At 32.3% G+C, this 26,708-nt stretch overlaps 1 protein-coding gene and 1 long non-coding RNA gene across 2 annotated transcripts; both read right to left on the reverse strand.

Annotated features, from left to right (window-relative positions):
* Positions 1-6,034: 6,034 nt before the first annotated feature.
* On the reverse strand, positions 6,035-14,739 carry LOC145323166 (uncharacterized). The gene is made up of 4 exons (XM_080165560.1): positions 14,650-14,739; positions 13,184-14,105; positions 12,429-12,439; positions 6,035-7,179 (listed from the first exon to the last, which is right to left on the reverse strand). Exons 2-4 carry the CDS (start codon positions 14,079-14,081, stop codon positions 6,313-6,315), a joined length of 1,776 nt encoding a protein of 591 aa, XP_080021686.1. The 5' UTR covers positions 14,082-14,105; positions 14,650-14,739; the 3' UTR covers positions 6,035-6,312.
* Positions 14,740-15,535: 796 nt separating this feature from the next.
* LOC145322944 (uncharacterized) lies at positions 15,536-26,264 on the reverse strand. The gene is made up of 4 exons (XR_013880845.1): positions 26,178-26,264; positions 24,081-24,173; positions 16,566-16,662; positions 15,536-15,640 (listed from the first exon to the last, which is right to left on the reverse strand). It is a non-coding gene; the product is annotated as an uncharacterized LOC145322944 (long non-coding RNA).
* Between the last annotated feature and the right edge of the window lie 444 nt (positions 26,265-26,708).

The following is a 26,708-nucleotide window of genomic DNA, read 5'->3' on the forward strand; positions in this document are numbered from 1 at the left end:
ACACAGCGATAACACAAATGCCAAGTTATTCCGTGGGAGCAAAGCTTATCAATAAATAAAATAATAAATTGATGGATTTCAAACTTTAAAAGTAATGTATTGTTTAAGATATTGCTCTGCAGCTTATGGACGAATTGTTTCTTACAGGAAAGGGGGGGGGGGAGTTTTTTGTTTGTTTGTTGCTTGTTTTAAGTCAAGTTTGGTTAAGTCATACTAGGTACTATTAGCCCCGCAGGGTTAGGGTGCCACAGTAGTTAGGTATAAAGAAAACTTTTTTGAATTTATCAAAAAATAAAGTGGTGGGGTTTTTGTGCTTTACTAGAGCCACTTTGGGGGAAACTGCCAAGAATAATATTTCCGGTATAGCTTCGAAAACAATTAATATCAGGTGGATTAGAATCGGTTCTTAGCCATACTGAATAATCATGTATAGCATCAAATTATATCCAGTTCTCCGCGGAAAGCTGTTTACAATAATTAACTACTACTTGTCTGTCTGTACTATTGAAAACAATTGTTTCTCGGCTGCAATCAATGGTATCATCCCTATCTTATTAAAGGATGTGCAAAAAAATTGCATAAATTTTTAAACTTCAAATTGTGCGGCTTGTGTTAATGGTAGAAGAAAGGTATGAACCACAATGAAATATAGTTTTTGGATATATAAAAACGATTCCAGGAATTTTAAGAATCTAATAATTTGTTTTTGCAAAATAAACAGTAAAAACCTTTGTTTGTGATCAACTTTTAATAGAATAGATATGGGGAAAATAATGTTTGCTTCGCTTATTTATGGATGTTGTCATTCTTGCTTTATTCTTAATTATTATAAAATTATGTAAACGTTTTAATATTTACCTTTTAAACAAACAAAAAAATATGCTATAGGTTATCACAACGAGGTAAAGAAACAACTAAAATTTGTATAATCCTGCCTTATCTTTCAGTTTAACATTTACTAATACGTGGCAAATAAGCATTCAGCCACCTGGATGTGGGGGCAGCTAACACAAAAATAAGCTGCTGTCACTGGGATACAAATTTAAGGTGGCAGCTGAGTCTCATCACATTTGCTGCAGCAGGGCCTCAGAGATCTAAAGGTATAAGACAACTCTCTCTCTCTCTGGCAGCGCCTAGTTTTTTATTGACAAAAATTCCAGGACAGGGATATAATACCTGTAGACAGTGTTGCGGAGCCAGGAGCCGCCATATTTTGCTGGAGCCGGAGCACCAATTTTAGTTAAAAAAACGGCTCCGGCTTCGGACTAGATAAATAAAGAGATTTTTTTTATAAATTATAATTTGGAACTCTGCTTTGTCATGTGCAAATGCCCCTATTAGGGTTTTCAAGTCCATTTTTATTAAAAATTGAACTTTTAAAACCTTCAAAGTAAAAAAATAGACATGGGAAAAAATATGTCGAGTTTTTCTTGATTTTAGGCCGGAGCTGGAGCCAGAGCCGCACCAAAATCAAACGGCCCCGCAACGCTGCCTTTAGATAAACTATTTTACCCAAGCTTTATACTCTGTGTTGATTACAAAATCAATAAATTTATAGTATAGATGTATAAACAGACTACTAAATGATATCCGATGGCAAAGACCTAAAGCTCAGCAGACGAGAAACAATTTCATTAAACTTTGCTTTCTAAATTCAGCTGTTTAATGCTTTCTTCTGCTTTTTGAAAGAGAAAGGGACAATTTTTGTGAAAAATTGCCATTTCTGTCTAAACTTTTAAAAAGTATTTAAAACTCACATTATCAATTTCTTACAACTAGGCTCCTGACTATAAAATTATATTCATAATCATCTTTTCCGATTTACACTACTGCATTTATAAATCTAGTTTTTTGTAATTAACAAGACATTTTTCCTAATGATGTAAATTCTTTCTTGCAAATATTAATTATCAAGTTTTTAGTGACATCTAGCGTCAAATATAGAACTAATATATTGCAGATGTTCCCAAATTTATTTTTTGCCTGAATTTACGTTGTTTTCGATTATTTTTCCATAAAGGGTTGAGCTCTCACTGAGGTGGTGGCAAATTAACTATGTCCTTATTTTAAGTAATTGGGTTATTGTCAGTTTTATGAGATCAGTAGATAATTTTCAAAATATTTTTCAAGAAATGAACAGTATTTAAACAATACAAAAACGAAATTAACTAGTAAAAAATGCAGAAATCATTCAAGGTCATACATAGACGTTCAAGTACAGGGGTAAAGGGGTGTTTACCCCTTTAGACTTTGAATCTCTTATTTTACACCCCTCAAGATATTTTAAAATACGTTTGATTACTCCCCTTGAACGTATAGAACCCCTAATTTTACCCCAATACAAAGTAAAAAGCTTGGGCGTCCTTGTGTTAACATTAGTTTACAATTTGCCTTTTGTTCTTTTGCCAGCATCCGGCTGTATTTACATTTTTGAAAGAATCAGCTGAACTCAAGGACCCAATCCAAAGTTGGTAGAAGGCCTTTGAAAAGGGGTGATTGTTACATACAATATTTATCGCTCTATATATATTACTTTATTACAATATCAGCAATTTATTTCAAAATAAGGCTGATGGGTTCTTTGTTCAATAAGGCACATTGAGGGAAACAACCTGTCGAACAAAAAGACTTTGAAAAAAATCACAACAAAATCAGCTTGAAACCATAACAGGATCAGTAGGTATAATCGCTTCAGTGGTTACTGAGATCTTAAGCTTCAGACAGACATCGTTCTACTTTGTATTATGGATATATAACTATGTTTCCTGATTCAATTCGTTTCAATTTCTGAAAAAAAGTCTATGTTCCTTATTTTAAATGAACTCTACAACGAGTAACATATGTCCATAGGTAGCTCAGCCCAATAAAGTTAACAAAGTTTAGTTGCAATATTGAGTGTTATGTTATTAGAAACATGAGGGAGAGAGAGAAAAAGAAAGAGACAAAAATTGATAGAGAGAGAGAGAGGGAGATAAAAAAGTGAAAAAGTTAAAATAGATAATCGAGATGTATAAAAAGAGATGGACAGAGAGAGATAGATAGATAGATAGATAGATAGATAGATAGAGAGAGAGAGAGAGAGAGAGAGAGAGAGAGAGAGAGAGAGAGAGAGAGAGAGAGAGAATGAGAGAGAGAAAGAGAGAGAGCAAGAGAAAGAGAGAAAAAGCAAGAGAGAGAGAGAGAGAATGAAAAGTGATAGAGATAGTCAATTAGTGAAATAATTAAAGTAAGAGAAGGAGAGATATAAAGCGAGAAAAAGAAAGAGACAAAAATTGATAGAGAGAGAGTGTCAAAGATTTAAAGAGATAAAGCAAGAAGGAGAAAGAGAGAGAGAGAGAGAGAGAGAGAGAGAGAGAGAGAGAGAGAGAGAGAGAGAGAGAGAGAGAGAGAGAAAGCGAGAGAGAGAGAAAGCGAGAGAGAAAGAAAGATAAGTATATGTAAAGAGAGAGTAAAAGAGTAAATGAGATAAAGCAAGAAAGAGAGAGAGAGCAAGTGACAGATAAAGCAAGAAAGAGAGACAGAGAAGGAGAAAGAGAGAGAGAGGGACAGAGACAGAGAGAGAGTGAGAGAGAGAGAAAGAGAGATTGAGAGATAAAAGTATATAAAAAACTAAAGAGTAGCTATGCCATAAAAAAACAGTTTATTTGCTTAAGTAAAGATAAGACAAAACAGAAATTAAAGATTTAACAATATTTTCCTCCGGATTTTATTCATATCCGCTGGATAGAAACCAGTTCTGCACTGTAACTTGACTCTGGATTTGATTTATATCCGCTGGATAGAAACCAGTTCTGCACTGTAACTTTACTCCAGATTTTATTCATATCCGCTGGATAGAAACCAGTTCTGCACTGTAACTTTCCTCCGGATTTGATTCATATCCGCTGGATAGAACAAACAAGTTGATTGTTAAAGATATTGTCCACAGATACGTTGACTAAAGAATGGAATTATTCCCTTCTATTATTTCCGCATCAGCGGCCAACTGACTATGAAACCATATCTAACAGCTTGTCTGAACAGTATGTAAATTTAAACTTGCAATATTTTTGTCGATTTCACAAAAAGTACCTTGTTGAGCACGTAAAGTAATACTTGCAGCAGGCCTTATCCCCTCTTCTCCTGCTGGATGACCAATAAATGAGTTTTATATGCATTTTCAAAAGTAGAATTAAACAATAAGGTTTTTAATCTTAATCTATTATACTACAGTGTGTTTTTTTATGAGAACTTTTTTGAAAGCAATTTTACCCCACTTATAGTTATCAGAATTTAATGATTAATGGCTTATTCTCTTCGTTTTTTAAGGGAAATTATGAAACAACAAAAAAAATAACAGTTTTTGTTGAAAAAGTACAGTAAAGTTGAAAATTAAAAACTTAGGTGTCAACATATAAAAATGGTTTTAGCGCATTTTTCTTAAAAAAATGGATTTTCTGTAGTCGACTTTGGGGGGCCAGTACTCCCTCCCTGGTTGAGATATGACCTTCAAATTTTGATATGTTCTAGTACATGTCCCTAATAGTATCTGTATACATTTTTAGCTCTATATCTCAACTTTGAAGTGTTTAGCAGCCATTCTTGCAAAAGGTTGATGATTTGAGCATAAGAAAAATGCGCTAAAACCATTTTTAGATGTTGACACCTAAGTTTTTAATTTTCAACTTTACTGTACTTTTTCAACAAAAACTGAAATTTTTTTTGTTGTTTCATAATTTCCCTTAAAAAACGAAGAAAATAAGCCATTAATCATTAAATTCTGATAACTATAAGTGGGGTAAAATTGCTTTCAAAAAAGTTCTCATAAAAAAAACACACAGTACTTATCGCATTGTATTATTGGCAACTTTCCGAGGATATTAAAAAGAAAAAGTATTTAATTTTGTTAGCTTTAAGTGGCTAAAGGCCCGGGCTAACAAAACTAGTATTAATCTTATAATTATTTATTTGAATGTTCGTGAAAAATTGTCTGTAATACTTTGTTACACTTATTTTTCTGTATGGCTGAGTATCGATTCTAGCTAATCAAGTGGATATTAATCGGTTTCGAAGCCATACTGGAACATTTATTCTCCTGTGATGTATGTATTTTTTATTATTTACATAGATAGTAACTTTTTATCGCTGATTATCTTGAATTTTAAAAAGTGAATTATCTGCCATGGAACTATCCTATATATATTTCATCCTAAATAATGTGTTGTTTGAAATAAAAGACACAATCTTAAAATATTAATAGATAATTTATTTTATTGTGTACTAGCATTTACTTAATTTTTTATCTATTTCTTTTTTTTCTACTCTTGGATTTTATCTTCCTTGACAACCAACCCTTTGATTTTACCACCTTTGTCTGGAGGTCCTAACTGTGCATGGTAATGCCTGTTTTCGAGCATTCACAAACTACACATTTTTAATGTCTCTCGTATTTCGCAGTTCAGTCTCGAACCCGACACCTCCACAACAGATTGTTATTAATATTTTTTTATACTGTTTCTTAACATTCGTTATTGAAGGGCTTCGTTATGAACTGCTGGAACGATATGGCTCTCCTTTAAACAGTGATGGTTTTTAATAGTTTTAATATCACTTAACCAACCAAAAATTATTATTTAAATATAAGCTCCCTAGAGACTTCTAGTGGCGTAGCCGCTAGCATTGTACATATATAAACGTGATGCAAAACTGCGTATATATATGATTCTGTTTAAGAACTTATCAAACTCTGTTGTATAAAAAGTGGTTGTCAAAAAAAGGTAAAATCAGTATTTTATAATGGTCGTACGGACTTTCTTTTAACGATTATGAAGTTGCTATGCTTTTAAAATCGTACCAAACAGGATTCATTACCCAAAGTTTAGAATCGACAGGACAATTCTAAAAAGCCTAAATATTGAAAAGAGCTAACCATGACGTGCGTACGGACGTACATAACCTAGTTATATAGAAAAGCTTGAAAAGAAAAAAAAATTTAGTTAATTTTACAATATTTATTCTACATTATAGAAACATGTTGTCAAAATAATTCAAAACATTTGGCATTATCATTACATATTTTACATTATATGAACTAATAGGATGTCTTTCTTTAAGTATGTATGCTTGGTCAATACTATCTCATAAACGGGTAGATAAAAAGTTCACTAATTTAAGAAGTTTGGTATTAAATTGAGAAAAAAGTCTTTAAGCAAGAGGCGATGTATTTAGTTATATGATAAAGTAGAGATGTTACGAATATTTTTATTAATTAGATAATAAATTATGTTGTAGGTATTGGATATTGATTAAATTATTTACAACACTCTCATTCATTTACATTTCAATAGAGAGAGGATCAATATTGTCAGCTCTCATCTGGATAGAGAGAGGATCCTCTTCAAATATTTCTTCTTCTTTAATTTCTTCCTTGATATAAACTTCTTCACATTCAATGATACTAATAGATACAGAAGTTGGAACTGTATCATTATGGCTATTCATCATTACTAAATGTTTAACAGTTTTTTTGTGTTTTGATAAATCTGAACTAGAAACATAGTGTTTAGCACATAGTTTACATGAGTATGGCTTCTCACCTGTGTGAATCCTTTTGTGGGAAGTCAAGTGACTACTAGTTGAAAATGTCTTTTTACATTGATCACAAGAGTATGGTTTCTCACCTGTATGGATTCTTTTGTGTTCAGTCAAGTGACTACCAGTTCTAAATGTCTTTTCACATTGATCACATGAGTATGGTTTGTCACCTGTGTGAATCCTTTTGTGGGAAGTCAAGTAACTACTAGTTGAAAATGTCTTTTCGCATTGATCACAAGAGTATGGTTTCTCACCTGTATGGATTCTTTTGTGTTCAGTCAAGTGACTACCAGTTCTATATGTCTTTTCACATTGATCACACGAGTATGGCTTTTCGCCAGTATGGATATTTTTGTGTCTAGTCAAGTTATTACTAGTTGTAAATGTCTTTTCACATTGATCACATGAGTATGGCTTCTCTCCTGTATGGATCATTTTGTGTATAGAAAGTTTATCTTTCCGTGCAAATGCTTTTCCACATTGATAACAATAGAATGGCTTCTCACCCGTATGCACCCTCATATGAATAACCAAAGAAGATTTCTTTGTAAAATTTTTATTACAAATATTACAGGTATTCATGCTGGTATAACCTCTCTCAATCTCCTAAAATTATTTATATTAATTAGAATTAAAACACAAAATCTTTGATAAAAGCTAAAGAGATGTATTCAAATGCGGAGTAGGTGGGAAATTTGGAAATGATTGTCAGCAAAATATTTTTGAAATCAGCATTCAATAATATTAGAGAGTCGGTTTAAGATAGATTCCCTATACAAAGATGAATCATTATAAAAAATCCGCCATAAATATTGCTTTAGAAAGGGGGAGGCGGGTGTGACACTTTTTGAAACCAAGTCAAAGGATGAAAAGGCGTAAAAAATTGAATTAATTGGCATACTAAAAATCAAATATCTACTTTGGATATAAAATAAAGAATAAAGGAAGCAGGGGCTAAATGACTGTATGTTTAATGTTCAAGGAGTGGAGACCCTATGGCGACTGTCAATGGGGTCTTTGAATATCACCCTCTAGTATCGGAAATATTAACACAGCTAAGTTGCTATAGAAGAGGAGAAAGTAATTTGTTAGCGGAAGAAAAAGATCCTCACCAACCTCACTGGAACCTAATAGTTGTTTGGGTTATACAATATACATCTATACTTATACATTTATAACAGGATTAACCCTTAGTCCTTACTCTTTCTGAAGTAATTCTAAAACATCCATCACACCCCACCCGAAGGCGTGTTAGGTAAGAAAAAAATCCCCGCAGAAACGGTTTACACAGGATGTACTGGGACCTTATAGTGAGTTCAGAACAGGCTTTCCCTAAATTGAGTTAGTACCTTCCCATAGTAGAAAATTTTAAAATTACTTTTGGTGATCAAAGGGATAGTTCTATGAAGTGTATTTAAAGAGTTAAGGTACTTAGAGTAGTGAACTTTTATATGTCTTAGTAGAATATATTAGGCATTGGATAGATATGATTATATGTTAAAGAATTTTTAACATTGACCAGACCAAATTTTTTTTATTTGACAATATCTTAAAAAGGTAAAGTGATTTGCCACATAAATTACATGAGAATGGTCTATTTTTTCCAAATATGTATAGCCAAAACACCAATATGAGAGAATCTTTTTCCACATATTTCACAAGAGTTATAAAAAAATTGAACAGGGGTTCCCCTTGGGACAAGGTACTTAAAAAACATAAAAAAATAACGTCCGGTTCATTATAGGACAGGTTTTCTAGAGATTCTTTTTTAAAAAAATAAAGAAAACTGTCCGGTTTACTTACAATATACACATTATCTCACGCGGAAATACCAACTAACCATACAACATATATATATATAAAGACCATTCTCATGTAATTTATGTTGCAAATCACTAACTTTTTTAGATATTATCAAAAAAAAGTTCAGTCAGGTCAATGTTAGAATTCTTTATCACAATCATATCTATCCAATGCCTGATATATTCTACTTAGACATATAAAAAGATCACTACTCTAAGTACTATACTAAATATTTTATTGGTCATTCTTTGTTGTTATGTGTATTTTGTTGTATAAAAAGTTTGGAGTTCTATTAACTAGTAAATGCTATCTAAAGTTGTATTTATGACAAAAAAGTTTTCGCCATATATAACATGCAATGAAGTTGAAAATAAAAATGAAAAACTCATTTTTTAAGGAAAATCCCTGGTCAAATCTTTTAATTTTAATCAATAACTTTATATTATGCACTACTACGTTATTTAAAATAGAAAAAACTTCCAGTTCACTGTTTTTTTTATAAATGCACTTCATGAAACTATCCCTTTTACTTTTATTTTTAGACCACCTTTATTTTATGCTTTATTGTCTTATTTTGTCTTTCATGTTAATCATGCAAATTCGCTGACATTACAGTTGAAATGACAGATATTGGAGCTTTCTAAAAAGGTCTCTAACATTTTTCTAGCTCAAATACTTTTTGAGATATCTTATTTCAAAGTATTGTTGTAAAATCATCTTTTACACAGCAAAAGTTGAAATATAAAATTAGTTATTTTAGAGAAAATTACAAGTATCTTCATGTAAATCTTTCTAATTTTGCTCCAAATTGACCAAATTGGACAGTTAAGGTGCCTAAAACTATCTACATTCAATGGACAATCCAAATCCACACTTTTTAAGACTTTATAAGTTAACAGGAGAAGGCTAAAATGTAATATCAAAGAAACAAATGTAATTTAATTTTAATTATAAATCACTTTTAAGGCATTTTTAATAATGTAAAAGGTGTTTTAAGGTACAAGAAACTCATAATTGATTATGATTTATTATTTTTAAAAATCTCAGTACTCGTTTAGAGTACCTAATAGTACAAAAAAATGTGGCCTAAGAATAAATTGTTTCTTTTATTATATATGAGATCATCCATGAAAGTTTTATAAATACTATGATTTCTTAGTTAAGGTGGCAAAAACTAATTTTGTTTCATAAGGTTATAAAAGATTTAAAGGGCCAATCAACTATTTTTAGAAAAAATAACTAGAATTAGTAGATTACATTTGTAAACTGCTTGGAAATGCTTAAAATTCTAACAAATTTTTTGTTTATTTTCAATAATTATGTCTATTTTTCTTATGTCTAGAAAAATGTTAGATAGTTCTACGAAGTGTATTTAAAGAGTTAAGGTACTTAGGGTAGTGAACTTTTATATGTCTTAGTAGAATATATTAGGCATTGGATAGATATGATAATATGTTAAAGAATTTTTAACATTGACCAGACCAAACTTTTTTTATTTGACAATATCTAAAAAAGTTAAAGTGATTTGCCACATAAATTACATGAGAATGGTCTATTTTTTCCAAATATGTATAGCCAAAACACCAATATCTGAGAATCTTTTTCCACATATTTCACAAGAGTTATAAAAAATTGAACAGGGGTTCCCCTTGGGACAAGTTACTAAAAAAACATAAAAAACAACGTCCTGTTCATTATAGAACAGGTTTTCTATAGATTCTTTTTTAAAAAAATAAAGAAAACCGTCCGGTTTACTTACAATATACACATTATCTCACGCGGAAATACCAACTAACCATACAACATATACATATATATATATATATAAACCATTCTCATGTAATTTATGTTGCAAATCACTAACTTTTTTAGATATTGTCAAATAAAAACAGTTCGGTCAGGTCAATGTTAAAATTCTTTATCACAATCATATCTATCCAATGCCTGATATATTCTACTAAGACATATAAAAAGATCACTACTCTAACTTACAGTTCACTATTTTTTTTTTAAATGCACTTCGTGAAACTATCCCTTTGATCACCAAAAGTAATTTTAAAATTTTCCACTATTGGAAGGTACTAACTCAATTTAGGGAAAGCCTGTTCTGAACTCACTATAAGGTCCCAGTACATCCTGTGTAAACCGTTTCTGCGGTTTTTTTTTCTAACCTAACACGCCTTTGGGTGGGGTGTGCCATACAATGTTTTGACAGAATTACACGTAAATCTGTTGCAAGACTGTTAAATACAGGATATTGTTATTGATTATGGAGATGCTTCGCTAATTATATTGTGATTTGTTGTCCTAGGAACAGTATTCCAAAATTCAGTGTTATAGGATAATCATATAACATAAAAATCGTAGACAAAAAGTTATAAATTAACATGACTTTAATGAACGTACGGACATACTGGAAACGATGCTTTCTAAATTGTACCTAACTGTTATAGGAATTATCATGCAAAGTTTGAAATCGATAAGATAATCCTAACATGACCAAATTAACGAAAAGAGCTGACCGTTACGGATGGTCAGACCGTAATTATAGAAAATCTTCGCAGTTAAATATATAAATACCTTTTGAAATATAGTAGATCTGTAAAATAGATTTTTCTCTGTTCACTGTGAATGTTAGTTGCTGACTGGCATTGATTCAATTATAAACCTAAATTATAAACAATAGTTAACTCTTGTTCTATAAATAATAAAGCCTCACAAAATCTCCGCCCATTTACTTAAATATAATGCTCAATGCGCGGACTCCTCCCTTTTTCAATCACAAACTAGACAAGCAAATGTTGTTGTTTTTTATAAAGGGTGTGGAGTTAATTTAAAGAAAATTCTGGCGGCAAATTATTGTTTAGATAAATGAGAAACTTGAATAGGTTCAAGAAAAGATTTGGATTAATAAAAGTGACATGAAAAATTGTCATCTTAATTGAATGGATATTATAAGTAAGTTTGTTAAGGAGTAATACTCCGCCCCCCCCCTTCCAACCCCAAGAAGCACTCTATTTGGAATTAGATTTTATCCTCCCTCCCCAAACTAAACCCTTTATAACCCCTAAAAAATGTGCTCTTCTCACTATGGTTAAAAGACCTTGGTTTTTACAAATAAGGTACAGCTTACCCGAGGGGTAAATCTTTTAGATGCGTCTTTTAACCAAATAATGATAAAATACCTTCTGTAGATTAAAATTAGTGGTTTAAACGATTGATTACTCAACTTAATGAATCAACCATTCAAAATTCACTAGTGTCCCCAAAGTTGTTAAGCTAACGAATAAATAAATGTTATTATAAAACTTTGGGGACCTTTGAGAAAAATCTGCAATCTATCTTTGATAAAAGCTGAGGAAAGGTATATTTCTTATAAAAATACCAACACAAACCAACACATTAAGTGATATATAGAGTAGGTGCAATATTCGGAAATTAACAGCAAATTTTTTTGGATAACAAGAATGACAACATTCATAAAAGCGAAGCTCTGAAACAAATGACATTAACGCATTAAGAATGTCAGAACCGAATAAGCAGAATATAAATGTATAAGTCTAAACAAAATTTAATAAGAACTTGATTATAGAAAAGCTTCCTTCTAACATTGTACTTAGTTGAAAGAGGAATCAATATTCCAAAAATCAGATGAATAGGATAATTATAACACATACAATTTTTTATGTCAGAAAGGTTAAAAATGTTTTAAATGGACGTACAGACATTCAGGTAATGATTATACAGTTGCTACACTTTCTGAATCGTACTTAACTACTACAGGAATCACCATACTAAGTTTGAAATAGAGAAGACAATTCTAACATGTCTAAAATAATAAAAAGAGCTTACCATTCGGGATAAAGGTACGGACGGACCGACCTTAATTATAGAAAAGCTTCGCTTTTAAACATCAGCATTGAATAGCATTAGAGAATGAGTCTGGAGTAATGACATACAGCACAAAAACATATATAATTACCTTATAATATAAAGTAGATCTGTATAATGGATTTCTCTCTGTTCACTGTGAATGTAAGTTACTGACTGACTTTGATTAAACCTAAATCATAAACAATAGTTAACTCTTGTTTTATAATTAAAGCCAAACTAAATCTCCGCCCATTTGCTTAAATATGATATTCAAGACGGACTCCTCCCACTTTTAATCAGAAACTGGACAAATAGATACTTTTGTTAAAGGATTGTGATGCTATTTAAAAAAAAAATTGGTGGCAAATTATTATTTATTACTTTTTACATGAGATGGGTTTTAAATATATATCAGTCAATAGCTCATATTCAAACAATCGACCGACCGACAACACTATTGTAGATTTACTTTGCACATAGAATATGAAAAATAAGATTAAAAACAATTTTAAAACCCCTATGAATACTACTTAGAAAAAAAGCAGGTTTTATTTTATTTGAATTAGTTTGGACGTTGTACACTAAGTTTTTTTTTTATGAGAAAAAGGGGATGGACGGATTGAACCTAGTTGTAGAGTATCTTACTACGCCAATAAAAACTAAAACCTTCAATTTATAATTGTAGAAAAACTCTTCATCATTATTATCTATACTTTGTTCATTTTCTTATTAAATAATATTCTGAAAATAAAATATTTACATTGGAAAAATATTTTATTTACACAAACAAAATAATGTAAAATTATGTGCAAAAATTAATTGAGGTCATTATTAATAAATTTATTTTAGGTTTAAATATAAATGTTATATTAAAGAAAGTAAAATAGGAATTATAATTCTCTGATGAAATTATTCACCACATTTGTTCATTCACAAGTCTCATTTATGTCAACTGAGAGAGGATCCTCTGCAAATATTTCTTCTTCTTTAATTTCTTCCTTGATATAAACTTCTTCACATTCAATTAAACTAATAGATACAGAAGGTTGACCTGTATTATTACAGCTTTTCGTCATTTCTAAATGTCCAGGGGATTTATTATGGGTTGATAACTGTGAACTAGAGACATAATGTTTGTCACAAAGTTTACATGAAACTGGTTTCTCAACAGTGTGTATCCTTTTATGAAGTTTCAATTTATATTTCCGTGCAAATGATTTTCCACATTGATCACATGAGAATGGTTTCTCACCTGTATGGATCCTTTTATGGTAAGTTAAATCACTACCAGTTGCAAAAGTCTTTTCACATTGATCACATGAGAATGGTTTCTCACCTGTATGGATTATTTTATGTCTGTTCAAGTTATTACTAGTTGTAAATGACTTTTCACATTGATCACATGAGTATGGCTTCTCACCTGTATGAACTCTTTTATGTTTAGTCAAGTGACCACTAGTTGCAAAGGTCTTTCCACATCGATCACATGAGTATGGTTTCTCTCCAGTATGAATTCTTTTATGGTCAGTCAAACTTTCATTACGAGAAAATGTCTTTTCACATTGATCACATGAGTATGGCTTCTCACCTGTATGAACTCTTTTATGTTTAGTCAAGTGACTACTAGTTGTAAATGTCTTTTCACATTGATCACATGAGAATGGCTTCTCACCTGTGTGGACTCTTTTATGTTTAGTTAAATCGCCATTGCTAGAAAATGCCTTTTCACATTGATCACATGAGTATGGCTTCTCACCAGTATGTACCCTCCTATGAACCAGCAAATTATATTTCTGTGTAAAATTCTTTTTACAAATATCACAAGTATTCATGGTGGTATAACCTCTCTCAATCTCCTGAAATTATTTATATGAATTAGAATTAAAACACAAAATCTTTGATAAAAGCTGAAGAGATGTATATTCAAATGCGGAGTAGGTGGGAATTTGGAAATGATGGTCAGCAAAATATTTTTTAAATCAGTATTCAATAATATTAGAGAGTCGGTTTAAGATAGATTCCCTATACAGAGATGAATCATTATAAAAAATCCGCCATAAATATTGCTTTAGAAAGAGGGGAGGCGGGTGTGACACTTTTTGAAACCAAGTCAAAGGATGAAAAGGCGTAAAAAATTTAATTAATTGGCATACTAAAAATCAAATATCTACTTTGGATATAAAATATAGAATAGAGGAAGCAGGGGTTTAATGACTGTATGTTTAATGTTCAAGGAGTGGAGACCCTATGGCGACTGTCCATAGGGTCTTTGAATATCACCCTCTAGTATCGGAAATAACCAAATAACCAATGGGTTATACATCTACACTTATATACAATTAAAGATCAGATAACAGATCTAACTCTAACTATTTCTGAAGTAAAGCAGAGTATAAATACCTTATAATAGAAAGTAGATCTGTATATTGGATTTCTCTTTGTTCACTATGAATGTTAGTTGCTGACTGACAATGATTCAATTATCAACCTAAATCATAAACAATATTTAACTCTTGTTTGCAAATAAAACCGCGTAAAATCTCCGCCCATTTACTTAAAAATGATGCTCAACCTGGACTCCTCCCACTTTTAATCAGAAACTGGACAAGCAATTGTATTTGTTAAAAGGTTGTGATGTTATTTAAATAAAAAGGATTCTGACGGCAAATTGTTGTTTATAATTGAATACTAATACATTATATAAATATTCATAATGTATAAATATTAATTTGTTAATAAACAGGACAAAGGGGATCATTTTTTTTCGCGTATTTTCCGGAAAGGTGTGTGTTTCTTTAAGACTTTAAAATAGGAGAAGAACTCTAAAATTTTGCCATGACAGTTGCTCTAATATGGTACAATATAGAACGGCGGTAAAACTGCCGCTGCTGCCAAAACCGATAAATCCTGCGAATTGTTTTGCTTTTTCTCGCTAAATTACTCAAATTTGAATTATTAAAGACTATTTTCTAATAAAGTTAACCCTTTATTTGCTCTGGGCACTTTTAATATTTGGATTTTAATATTAAAAATGTGTAAGGTGAAAATATTATATGGATGTTTGTCTCCATTGATAAAAAATTTGGCGGTTTTTACTTTTTACACCCCGTTAAAGCAACTGCCATGCCAAATTTTAGAGTTTTACTCCTATTTTAAAGTCTTAAAACACCCACCTTTACGGAAAATACGCGAAAAAATGACACCCTTTGTCCTCATATATGTATTTTAATATAATGTAGCATCTCCAACAGGACAAATGTAAACTGGGCACCTAAGAAATTAAAGTACCTTTAATGAGTTTGAGTTTATTACACAATCAAAATTCCTCTTTAGATTTTTCTCTGTTCACTATGAATGTTAGTTACTGTCTGACAATGGTACAATTATCAACCTAAAAAGTAAACAAAAGTTAACTCTTGTTTTATATAAAATAAAATTCCGCTCATTTACTTAAATATAATACTCAAAGTGGACTCCTCCCACTTTAAATCAGAAACTGGACAAACAATAGTTTTTGCTAAAAGGTTGTAATGTTATTTTTTATGAGAACTTTTTTGAAAGCAATTTTACCCCACTTATAGTTATCAGAATTTAATGATTAATGGCTTATTTTCTTCGTTTTTTAAGGCAATTAATAGAACAACAAAAAAATATTTCAGTTTTTATTTAAAAAGTACAGCAAAATCTAAAATTCAAAACTTAGGTGTCAACATCAGAAAATGGTTTTAGCGCATTTTTCTTATGCTCAAATAATCAACCTTTTGCAAGAATGGCTGCTAAACACTTCAAAGTTGAGATAGAGAGCTAAAAATGTATACAGATACTATTAGGGACATGTACTAGAACATATCAAAGTTTGAAGGTCATATCTCAACCAGGGAGGGAGTACTGGCCCCCCAAAGTCGACTACAGAAAATTCATTTTTTTAAGAAAAATGCGCTAAAACCATTTTTATATGTTGACACCTAAGTTTTGAAATTTAGATTTTACTGTACTTTTTAAATGAAAACTGAAATATTTTTTTGTTGTTCTACTAATTGCCTTCAAAAACGAAAAAAAATAAGCCATTAATCATTAAATTCTGATAACTATAAGTGGGGTAAAATAGCTTTCAAAAAAGTTCTCATAAAAAAAACACTCTGTATAATGAATAAAGATTCTGACGGCAAATTATTTTTTATCATATGTTATTTTGTCAACATATAAAATCAATGTAATTTAGCGGCTCAAACAGAATAAATGTGAACTTAATACAAACAGACGGTCAAAATTGGAGAAAGGCTTTGCACATAAAATATGATAAGAAATTAGAGTACCTTTCATGAGTTTATTCCACAATCAAATTTCCTCTGTGGATTTCTCTCTGTTCCCTGGAAATGTTAGTAACTGCCTGGCATTGATTCAATGAACAATCTAAAATAAAAACAATAGTTAACTCTTGTTTAATATTAAAACCTCACAAAATCTTCGCCCATTTACTTAATCAAGATGCTCAACGCGGACTCCTCCCACTAATACCTAATCAGAAACTGGACAAGCAAAGGGAGGGGGGGAAATGTGGTGACTCGTGCCACGACATACCAGCAATTTTATTTTGGGTGCTACTCCCTTAGTTTTAGAGATAATTGGGTGAAATCTTTTGGGCTGGGTCACTAATTACCCCGACTACTGGTATCTTTCAAAAAAAACGGCGGCGGGTCCGCCGCTCCCGCCGTTCGCCGCCATTTTCCGCCGCCGCCAAAAAAATTTTTTTTATTGCATTTCTCGCCGAATTAGGCAATTTGGAATCATTTGAGACCATGTTATTTTTTTCAAAAATTTTTCCCCTTATAACCAACCCTGCGGGGGGACAGTCATTTTTTTCAAATTCTCGTTTATTAAGGTATATCTTAAATTCAGTGCTTCTCCTGTGCTTTTAAAGATATTGAAACAAAATCTTTTGAGGTAGATCAGCAAAAAAATATTTGAATAAAAAATGGCGGCGGTACCACCGCTCTCGCCATCCACCGCCATTTTCCGCCGCCCACAGGACGGCTTGTAAGGGGAAAAATTTTTGAAAAAAATAATATGGTCTCAAATGATTCTAAATTGCCTAATTCGGCGAGAAATGCAATAAAAAAATTTTTGGCGGCGACGGCGGAAAATGGCGATGGATGGCGGGAGCGGCGGTACCGCCGCCATTTTTTATTCAAATATTTTTTACTGACCTACCTCAAAAGATTTTGTTTCAATATCTTTTAAAGCTTAGTAGAGGCACTGAATTTAAGATATACCTTGATAAACGAGAATTTGAAAAAAATGACTGTCCCCCCGCAGGGTTGGTTATAAGGGGAAAAATTTTTGAAAAAAATAACATGGTCTCAGATGATTCCAAATTGCCTATTTCGGCGAGAAATGCAATAAAAAAATTTTTGGCGGCGGCGGCGGAAAATGGCGGTGGACGGCGGGAGCGGCGGTACCGCCGCCATTTTTTATTTAAATATTTTTTACTGATCTACCTCAAAAGGTTTTGTCTCAATATCTTTAAAAGCTTAGTAGAGGCACTGAATTTAAGATATACCTTGATAAACGAGAATTTGAAAAAAATGACTGTCCCCCCGCAGGGTTGGTTATAAGGGGAAAAATTTTTGAAAAAAATAACATGGTCTCAAATGATTCCAAATTGCCTAATTCGGCGAGAAATGCAATAAATTTTTTTTTTTTGGCGGCGGCGGAAAATGGCGGCGAACGGCGGACCCGCCGCCGTTTTTTTTCAAAGATACCAGTAGTTGGGGTAATTAGTGACCCAGCCCAAAAGATTTCACCCAATTATCTCTAAAACTAAGGGAGTAGCACCCAAAATAAAATTGCTGGTATGTCGTGGCACGAGTCACCACATTTCCCACCCCCCCTTTATTTTTTGTTAAAAGGTGTGGGGTGTTATTTTTTAAATAAAGATTCAGGCGGCAAATTATCGTTTAGATAAATGAGAAACTTGAATAGGTTCAAGAAAAGATTTGGATTAATAAAAGTGACATGAAAAATTGTCATCTAAATTGAAAGGATATTACAGGTAAGTTTATTAAGGATTAAACTCTGTCCACAACCCCCCCCCCCCACCCCCACCCAAAGAAGCACTCCCCAAACTAAACCCTTTATAACCCCTAAAAAAATGTGCTAGCGCTTTACTTCTCACTATGGTTAAAAGCCCTTGGTTTTTATAAATAAGGTACAGCTTACCCGAGGGGTAAAACTTTTTGATGCGTCATTTAACCAATTAATGATAAAATAACACCCCCCCCCCCCCCACAAAAAAAGGCTTTTTATTATCTGTGAAGATTTACAGCCCTTTCCTTATAAATATAAGGGGGGGGTGCGTAATGACATCTATTCTTAATCCGTGAGCAAAATGGTCTAAATATTGAGCTAGACCCTTCAAACTTGGTATATAAGCCTAGTCCTATAGGTATTACATCTAAATGGCAAAAAAATCCAAACATTTTTATTTTAAGGTTAGGTTAGGTAAGAAAAACCCTGCGGAAATGGGGTTTTTAGGCTTTTTTTGGTCTATTTTGATGTGGAAACTTGCCTTAAATTGTTTTTTCTTAGGGTTTTAACTTCAATACACTGTGTCTATTCATAAGGACATTATTTAAGAAGATTTAGCAAGTCAGGGACCGACCCCAGGGGGCTAGGTGGGTGGCCCGCAGGGGTTAAGTGCATTTTTTCCAATATATATGTTGTGATGCATCAAATTATAGGTTTTTTAGGTCAAAGAACTCAAATTCAGAGCTAAAATAAGCATAAGACCAATCTGAAGCTAACCCCAGCGGGCTAGGAGGGTTGCCCACAGGGCTTAAGTGCATTTTACCTAACCTAACCTAGAAACTTACTTATATTTTTACAGGTTTTTTCCTTGAATAAACTGTGTCTATTAATGAGGACTTTATTTAAGATGATCCAGCAAGTCTGGGACCGACCCCAGCGGGCTAGGTGGGTGGCCCGCAGGGGTTAAGTGCACTTTTTCCAATATATATCTTGTTATATATTAAAACATAGGTTTTTTAGGTCAAGAAAATCAAATTCAGAGCGAAAAATATTTTTAGACTAACCTGAAGCTAACCCCCCCCCCCCGGGCTAGGTTGGTTTTCTGCAGAGCTCAAGAGCATTTACCTAACCTAACCTAGAAACTTACTTATATTTTTACAGGTTTTTTTTCTAGAATCAACTTTGTCTATTAATGAGGACTTTATTTAAGATGATCCAGCAAGTCTGGGACCGACCCCAGCGGGCTAGGTGGGTAGCCCGCAGGGGTTAAATGCATTTTTTCTGAAAGTATGTGTTTTCATACATCAAATTATAGGTTTTTAGGTCAAGAAACTCAAATTTAAAGCTAATAAAAGCATCAGACTAATCTGAAGCTACCCCCAGCGGGCTAGGTGGGTTGCCTGCAAGTCTTAAGTCTAACCTAGAACCTTACTTATTTTTTTAGGGTTTTTTTTCTGGAATAAACTGTGTCTAATTATGAGAACATTATCTAAGATGATAAAGCAAGTTTGGGACAGACCCCAGCAGGCTAGGTGGGAGGCCCGCAGGGGTTATGTGCATTTTTAAAAAGTATGTGTTGTCATACATAAAATTACAGATTTTTTAGGTCTAGAAATTCAAATTTAGAGCTAATAATAGAATCAGACTAATCTGAAGCTAGCCCCTGCGGGCTAGGTGGGTTACCAAACCTAACCTAAATTCTTACTTTTTTAAAGGTTTTTTTTAATTGAATAAACTTTGTCTATTCATGAGAACATTATTTAAGATAATCCAGCATGTCGGGAACTGACCCAGGCGGGCTAGGTTTTACTTAGATACACAGTGTTAATTCATAAAGCCATCATTTAAATGATTCTTCATACAGGAGGCTGACACAAGGAGGCTAGAAGATTGGCCCGCAGGGGGTTAATTAAATTTTTTTAAAGTATGTACTGCATTATGCCAATTTTAGCTCTGACTTTGAGTTTCTTGCCCTTAAAAACCTATATTTTTATATATAACAAGATACATATTAGAAAATAATGCATTTAACCCCTGCGTGCCACCGACCTAGCCTGCTGGGGCTAGCTTTAGATTGGTCTTATGCTAATTCCAGCTCTGAATTTAAGTTACTTACCTAAAAAACTTATAATTTGATGTATCACAACGAAAAATGCACTTAACCCCTGCGGGCCAACCACCTAGCCCGCTGGGGTCGGTCCCCGACTAGCTGGATCATCTTAAATAAAGTCCTCATTAATAGATACAGTTTATTTAGGAAAAAAACCTGTAAAAATATAAGTAAGTTTCTAGGTTAGGTTAGGTAAATGCTCTTAAGCCCTGCAGAAAACCAACCTAGCCTAGGGGGGTTAGCTTCAGGTTAGTCTAATGCTAATTTTCGATCTGAATTTGAGTTTCTTGACCTAAAAAACCTATATTTTGATGTATCACAACATATATATTGAAAAAAATGCACTTAACCCCTGCGGGCCACCCACCTAGCCCGCTGGGGTTGGTCCCAGACTAGCTGGATCATCTTAAATAAAGTCCTCATTAATAGATATAACAAGATATATATAGGAAAAAATGCACTTAACCCATGCGGGCCACCAACCTAGCCTGCTGGGGCTAGCTTCAGATTAGTCTGATGCTTATTTTAGCTCTGAATTTAAGTTCCTTGACCTAAGAAACCTATAATTTGATGTATCACAACATATATATTGAGAAAAATGCACTTAACCCCTGCGGGCCACACACCTAGCCCGCTGGGGTTGGTCCCAGACTTGCTAAATTATCTTAAATAATGTCCTTATGAATAGACACAATGTATTGAAGTTAAAACCCTAAGAAAAAACAATTTAAGGCAAGTTTCCACATCAAAATAGACCAAAAAAAGCTTAAAAACCCCATTTCCTGCATTTTTCTGAATTTGAGTTTCTTGACCTAAAAAACCTATATTTTGATATATAACAAGATATATATTGGAAAAAATGCACTTAACCCCTGCGGGCCACCAACCTAGCCCCCTGGGGCTAGCTCAAATTAGTCTAATGCTTATTTCAGCTGTGAATGTGAGTTCCTTGACCTAAAAAACCTATAATTTGATGTATCACAACATATATATTGGGAAAAATGCACTTAACCCCTGCGGGCCACCCACCTAGCCCCCTGGGGTCGGTCCCTGACTTGCTAAATCATCTTAAATAATATCCATATGAATAGATAAAGTGTATTTAAGTTAAAACCATGAGAAAAAACAATTTAAGGCAAGTTTTCACATTAAAATAGACCTAAAAAAGCCTAAAAACCCCATTTCCGCAGGGTTTTTCTTACCTAACCTAACCTAAAAATAAAAAATTTTGATTTTTTTTGCCATTTAGATGTAATACCTATAGGACTAGGCTTATATACCAAGTTTGAAGGGTCTAGCTCAATATTTAGACCATTTTGCTCACGGATTAAGAATAGATGTCATTACGCACCCCCCCCCTTATGTTGTATGTTTAGCATTTTATATCAGAAAATAAAATAACATTTATAATTATCTGATAAAATTATTTACAACACTCTCATTCATTTACATTTCAATAGAGAGAGGATCAATATTGTCAGCTCTCATCTGGATAGAGAGTGGATCCTCTTCAAATATTTCTTCTTCTTTAATTTCTTCCTTCACAAAAACTTCTTCACATGTAATTAAACAAATAGATACAGAAGGTTGAACTAAATTATTACAACTTTTCATCATTTCTAAATGTCCAGGGGATTTTTTGTGTCTTGCTAACTCTGAACTAGAGACATAATGTTTGTCACAAAGTTTACATGAGTATGGCTTCTCACCAGTATGGATCCTTTTGTGGTTAGTCAAACTACTATTGCTGGTAAAAGACACTCCACATTGATCACATGAGAATGGTTTCTCTCCTGTATGGATCCTTTTGTGCATAGTCAAAGTACTACTAGTTGTAAATGTCTTTCTACATTGATCACATGAGAATAGCTTCTCACCAGTATGAACTCTTTTGTGTAAAGTCAAATGAATATTTTGATAAAAAGTCTTTCACATTGAAAACAGGAGTATGGTTTCTCACCACTATGGATTCTTTTGTGTTTAGTCAAATTACTGAGAATATGACTTTTCACATTGATCACATGAGAACGGTTTCTCCCCAGTATGAACTCTCCTATGAACAACCAAGCTATTTCTCTGTTTAAAATTTTTGTTACATATATCACAGGTATAATTCATGCTGGTATATCCTCTCTCAATCTCCTGAAATCATTTTTATGGATTATTATTACAACACAAAATATTTCCAGATTAATTTTTTTACAAAAGGTAAATCTAAAACTTCCATAGAATCCTTACAAACAAAAAAATCAGCAGTCTATCTTGAATATCAACTTGTATGTTCACATATACCTCGCTACCTTTCTTTTAAACAGACTGATTAATTTCTATGAGCATATATGTAGTCCACATATAAAAACAAAAGTTTATTTGTAAAACATTATGTTTCATGCATTAAGCAATCTTCAGTTACACTTAACTTTTGATGTCTTTTCACATTGATCATATATGTATTTTTCTGATTTAGAGGAGTGCAGAAGGAGGTTTTTTGGGGAATGGAAGTATTGCAAAATAAAGGGTGGTGAATACCCTTTACAGTGCAGATTGGTAAATTCTCCTAAATTAAAGAAGGTAAGAAAAAATTTGTTTCATGCATCACTTTATCTGTCAAAGAAAGATTTTTAAAAATTCTTAGTATTATGATTATAAAGGAAAAAGACCCCTCTTGAAGTCTTAACCCTTACAGATAGGACCTAAATTCCCACCTTGAAATACATATAGAGACGTATTTTTTTCTAGTGGTTTATATGCATTTTAGAGACCGCTAAATATTAAAACAGCTGTAGAGCGGCCAATTTTAAAACCAGTATAACCAAATTTTAGGTGGAACTTTTTTTTTAAAAACCCCAAAAAAAATACTTTTTCTGACCATCTCTGAAAAATGGCAAATAACAGAAACTGCTATTTTTGGCGGATACGGCGGTTGGCGACGCCAATCAATATTTTTATCTATTAATGATCTATTTATGATCACAATAAAAGACTACATTCAAAATTTGGCTGGTATAGAGCTGTTTTAAAATTCGGCAACTAGCAACTTAAAAACGGCAATACTACAGGTACAAAATAGAAAATCGGTCAAGGAGTGGTCGAACGGTCATGACCTTACTATTCACGGAAGTTCATTATTGCCCAAGGATTTACCAAAAATGTTTAAAGGTCTCTAACTGTAATAGAAGCCACAATATTCATATTATATGTCATTGTCTAGAGTATAAGACGGACAAAAAATCGGTCATAAAATAAGTCAGGGAGCGGTCAAACGATCATAACCTTATACACAAAAGTCATAATGTAGAAATTAAGATTTATTTAGAATTTTTTCTAATTTTGGTGCTACCTAACCGACTTTGACCGGACACCACGACCGACACAGACCAGATATTCTTATAAAATCAACTCTTGCTGACGTATAATTACTAAACTTAAAAAGTCATGAAGTCACAACTCTCCATCTTACCTACAAAAAAATGACGTTGAAAAAACTAGAGGGGGTGGGGGCTCTTAGTTAAGGCTCACACCACACCTCGATTTTGGCTTAATAAAGGTCTTAAAAATCGTAAGAGGGGTGTCTAAACTCTGTGCACGCTACTGGTTTATACATAGTTTAAACAGTGTTGAATTTCATATAGATCAGATAACACATCTAACTCCTTCTGTAGAAATAACTTAAAGCAAAAAAAAATATAAATACCTTATAATTTAAAGTAGATCTGTGTAATAGATTTCTCTCTGTTCTTTTCTCTGTAAATTTTAGTTGATGACTGACGTTGATTCTATTATAAACCTAAGAAATAATCAATAGTTAGCTCTCGTTTTATAGAAATAAAGCAAAACTAAATCTCCGCCTATTTACTTAATTATGATGCTCAACCTAGACTCCTCCTACTTATAATTAGAAGCTGAGTTAGGAAATGTTTCTGTGAAGGGGGATTATAAAAATAAATTCTGGCGGGAATTATTATCATATTATAGATTTGTACATTTGTTAGATAAGTTCTACCAAATAATGTAAATAATTTTGTAAAACTAAGATGGAAATATACGTTATTATTAAAAGGTTGTAAAATACAAATGTACCAGACATCAAACAAAAATAATGGTAAATAGTTATACAGTAATATTTAGGGAAAATTTCACACAGACAGATGGACAAAAAGGCGTTAGAAAATTTGAATTTTAGATTACATACAAAAAGATATTAATGATTAACTTCTATCAGGAGTAATGAGCATATAAATTACTAATTTAGAGGCGTGCAGAAGGGAGTTGTAGGGGGGTTAAATGGCAAAATTAGGGGTAGTGGACACCCCATACACCCTTTAAAACATTCCAGAGGGGAATCAAGGTAATTTTAAATAGTTAATAGATCAAATAACATATCTGGAATGACCTGTAGTGCAAAAAAACCTTTTTGTATATTGCAATTTCCTCTGTTAACTGTAAAACTTAGGTCCTGACTGACAATAATACAATTATCAACTTAAAAAGTAACAATATTTTGTTTTATTAAAATAAAACTGCACAAAATCTCCGCCCATTTACTTAATCAAGATGCTCAACGCCGACTCCTCCCACTTTTAATCAGAAACTGGATAAGCAATTATAATGAATAAAGATTCTGGCGGCAAATTATTATTTATCATGCATTATTTGATGATATAGATTTTTAAAATAATGTTATTTTGTAAACATATAAAATCAATGTAATTTAGCGGCACAAACAGAATAAATGTGAACTTAATACGGATTCATAGGTTCAAGAAAAGATTTGGATTAATAAAAGTGTCATGAAAAAGTATCATCTAAATTGAATGGATATTATAGGTAAGTTTGTCCCCCCCCCCCCCCCCAAGAAGCACTCTATAATATTTGGAATTAGATTTTATCTACCCTCCCTAAACTAAACCATTATAACCCTTAAAAAAATGTGCTAGCGCTTAGCTTCTCACTAAGGTTAAAAGCACTTTTTACAAACAAGGTACAGCTTACCCGAGGGGTAAAACTTTTTGATGTGTCATTTAACCAAATAATGATAAAATACAACCCCCCCCCCCCCCCCCCCCATTTAAAAAAGCTTCGACGTACTTTTCATTATCTGCAAGGATTTACAGCCCTTTACTTGGCTAAATATAAATATATTCAAAGATCTTGGAAACAGCTACAATTATTGGGGAAGTTATGCATTGGACAAAAAATTGCTTTTAAGCTATTAGGAAGGTAAAAGGAGTTGTTACTCTACCTCAGAGATATGACCCTCTATATTGGAATACAACCTTTAGTAATAAAATAAGGATGATAACATCCATAAAAGCAAAGTTCTAAATTCAAAAGAAAGGACAAACGAGCAATAACTTTTGTTAGTGTCAGAACAATAATTTGTAAGTACAAACAAAATTGGACATTTTGCTACAATATTGCTTAAATACAGGATGCAGTAGAGGACATACTTTAATTTTTTGGATTTGATTATAAAGATGTCTTGCTTACAATAATGAAATAATTTGTTATCCTAGGAATCACTAGTCCAAAAATACATCAAAAAAATATACAGAAATTTGTTGTCAAAAGTTAAAAATCAGCAAGTTTTCATTGGATACAAGGACTTTCTTTAAACGATTATAGAGTTACTGCCTATGCTTCCAAAATCATACGTAAAAATTACAGGAATTATCATGCAAAGTTAAAAATGACAATTCTAACATGTCTAAATTAAAGAGTTTACCATTACGGACGGATGTAAAGACTGGAGACCCTAATTATAGAAATATTTAGTAATAAAATGAATAACCTGTGTGTTTTTAAACAAAATTAGTAGAAAACTTCTTTCTTATTGATATCTATACGATGTGCATTTTATTTTGTCATAAATTAATCTGAAAATAATATATCTACATTAGACAATTATTTTATTTACACTACAAGATAAATAAACAAATTAATGATTTTCTTTATATTGGAAAACAATAATATCATTCATGTAAAATAAATACATTTAAACAGCAAGTTGTAAGTGAAATAAAATGGAGACAGATTTAATATGAAGATCCTGTAAAACCAAGTGTAAAGTAAGTATGTTTAGAATTTAGACACACCATAAAACTTTAATATTCACATATTAATTGAAATAATCACAATAGCTAGGTACCTATTTATAAATGAATAAAAAATTGCAACAAATAAAGATAAAATGCAGATTTTTAATGTGAAAAATAAGATTTTTATTTTTATTTAAATTGAGCATTAATCCTGTCTCTCTAAATAAATATTTGTATTCTATGACAATTAAAGGTTTATATTTTATGATGAACAATATCAATAG

Source organism: Acartia tonsa, chromosome 6 (genome assembly GCF_053477335.1).
Source record: "Acartia tonsa isolate MP-2025a chromosome 6, ASM5347733v1, whole genome shotgun sequence".
Classification (NCBI taxonomy): domain Eukaryota; kingdom Metazoa; phylum Arthropoda; class Copepoda; order Calanoida; family Acartiidae; genus Acartia; species Acartia tonsa.

Bases quoted from the DNA above. Each gene is read 5' to 3' on its own strand.
- LOC145323166 (XM_080165560.1), bottom strand. From the start codon at position 14,081: ATGAATACTTGTGATATTTGTAAAAAGAATTTTACACAGAAATATAAT.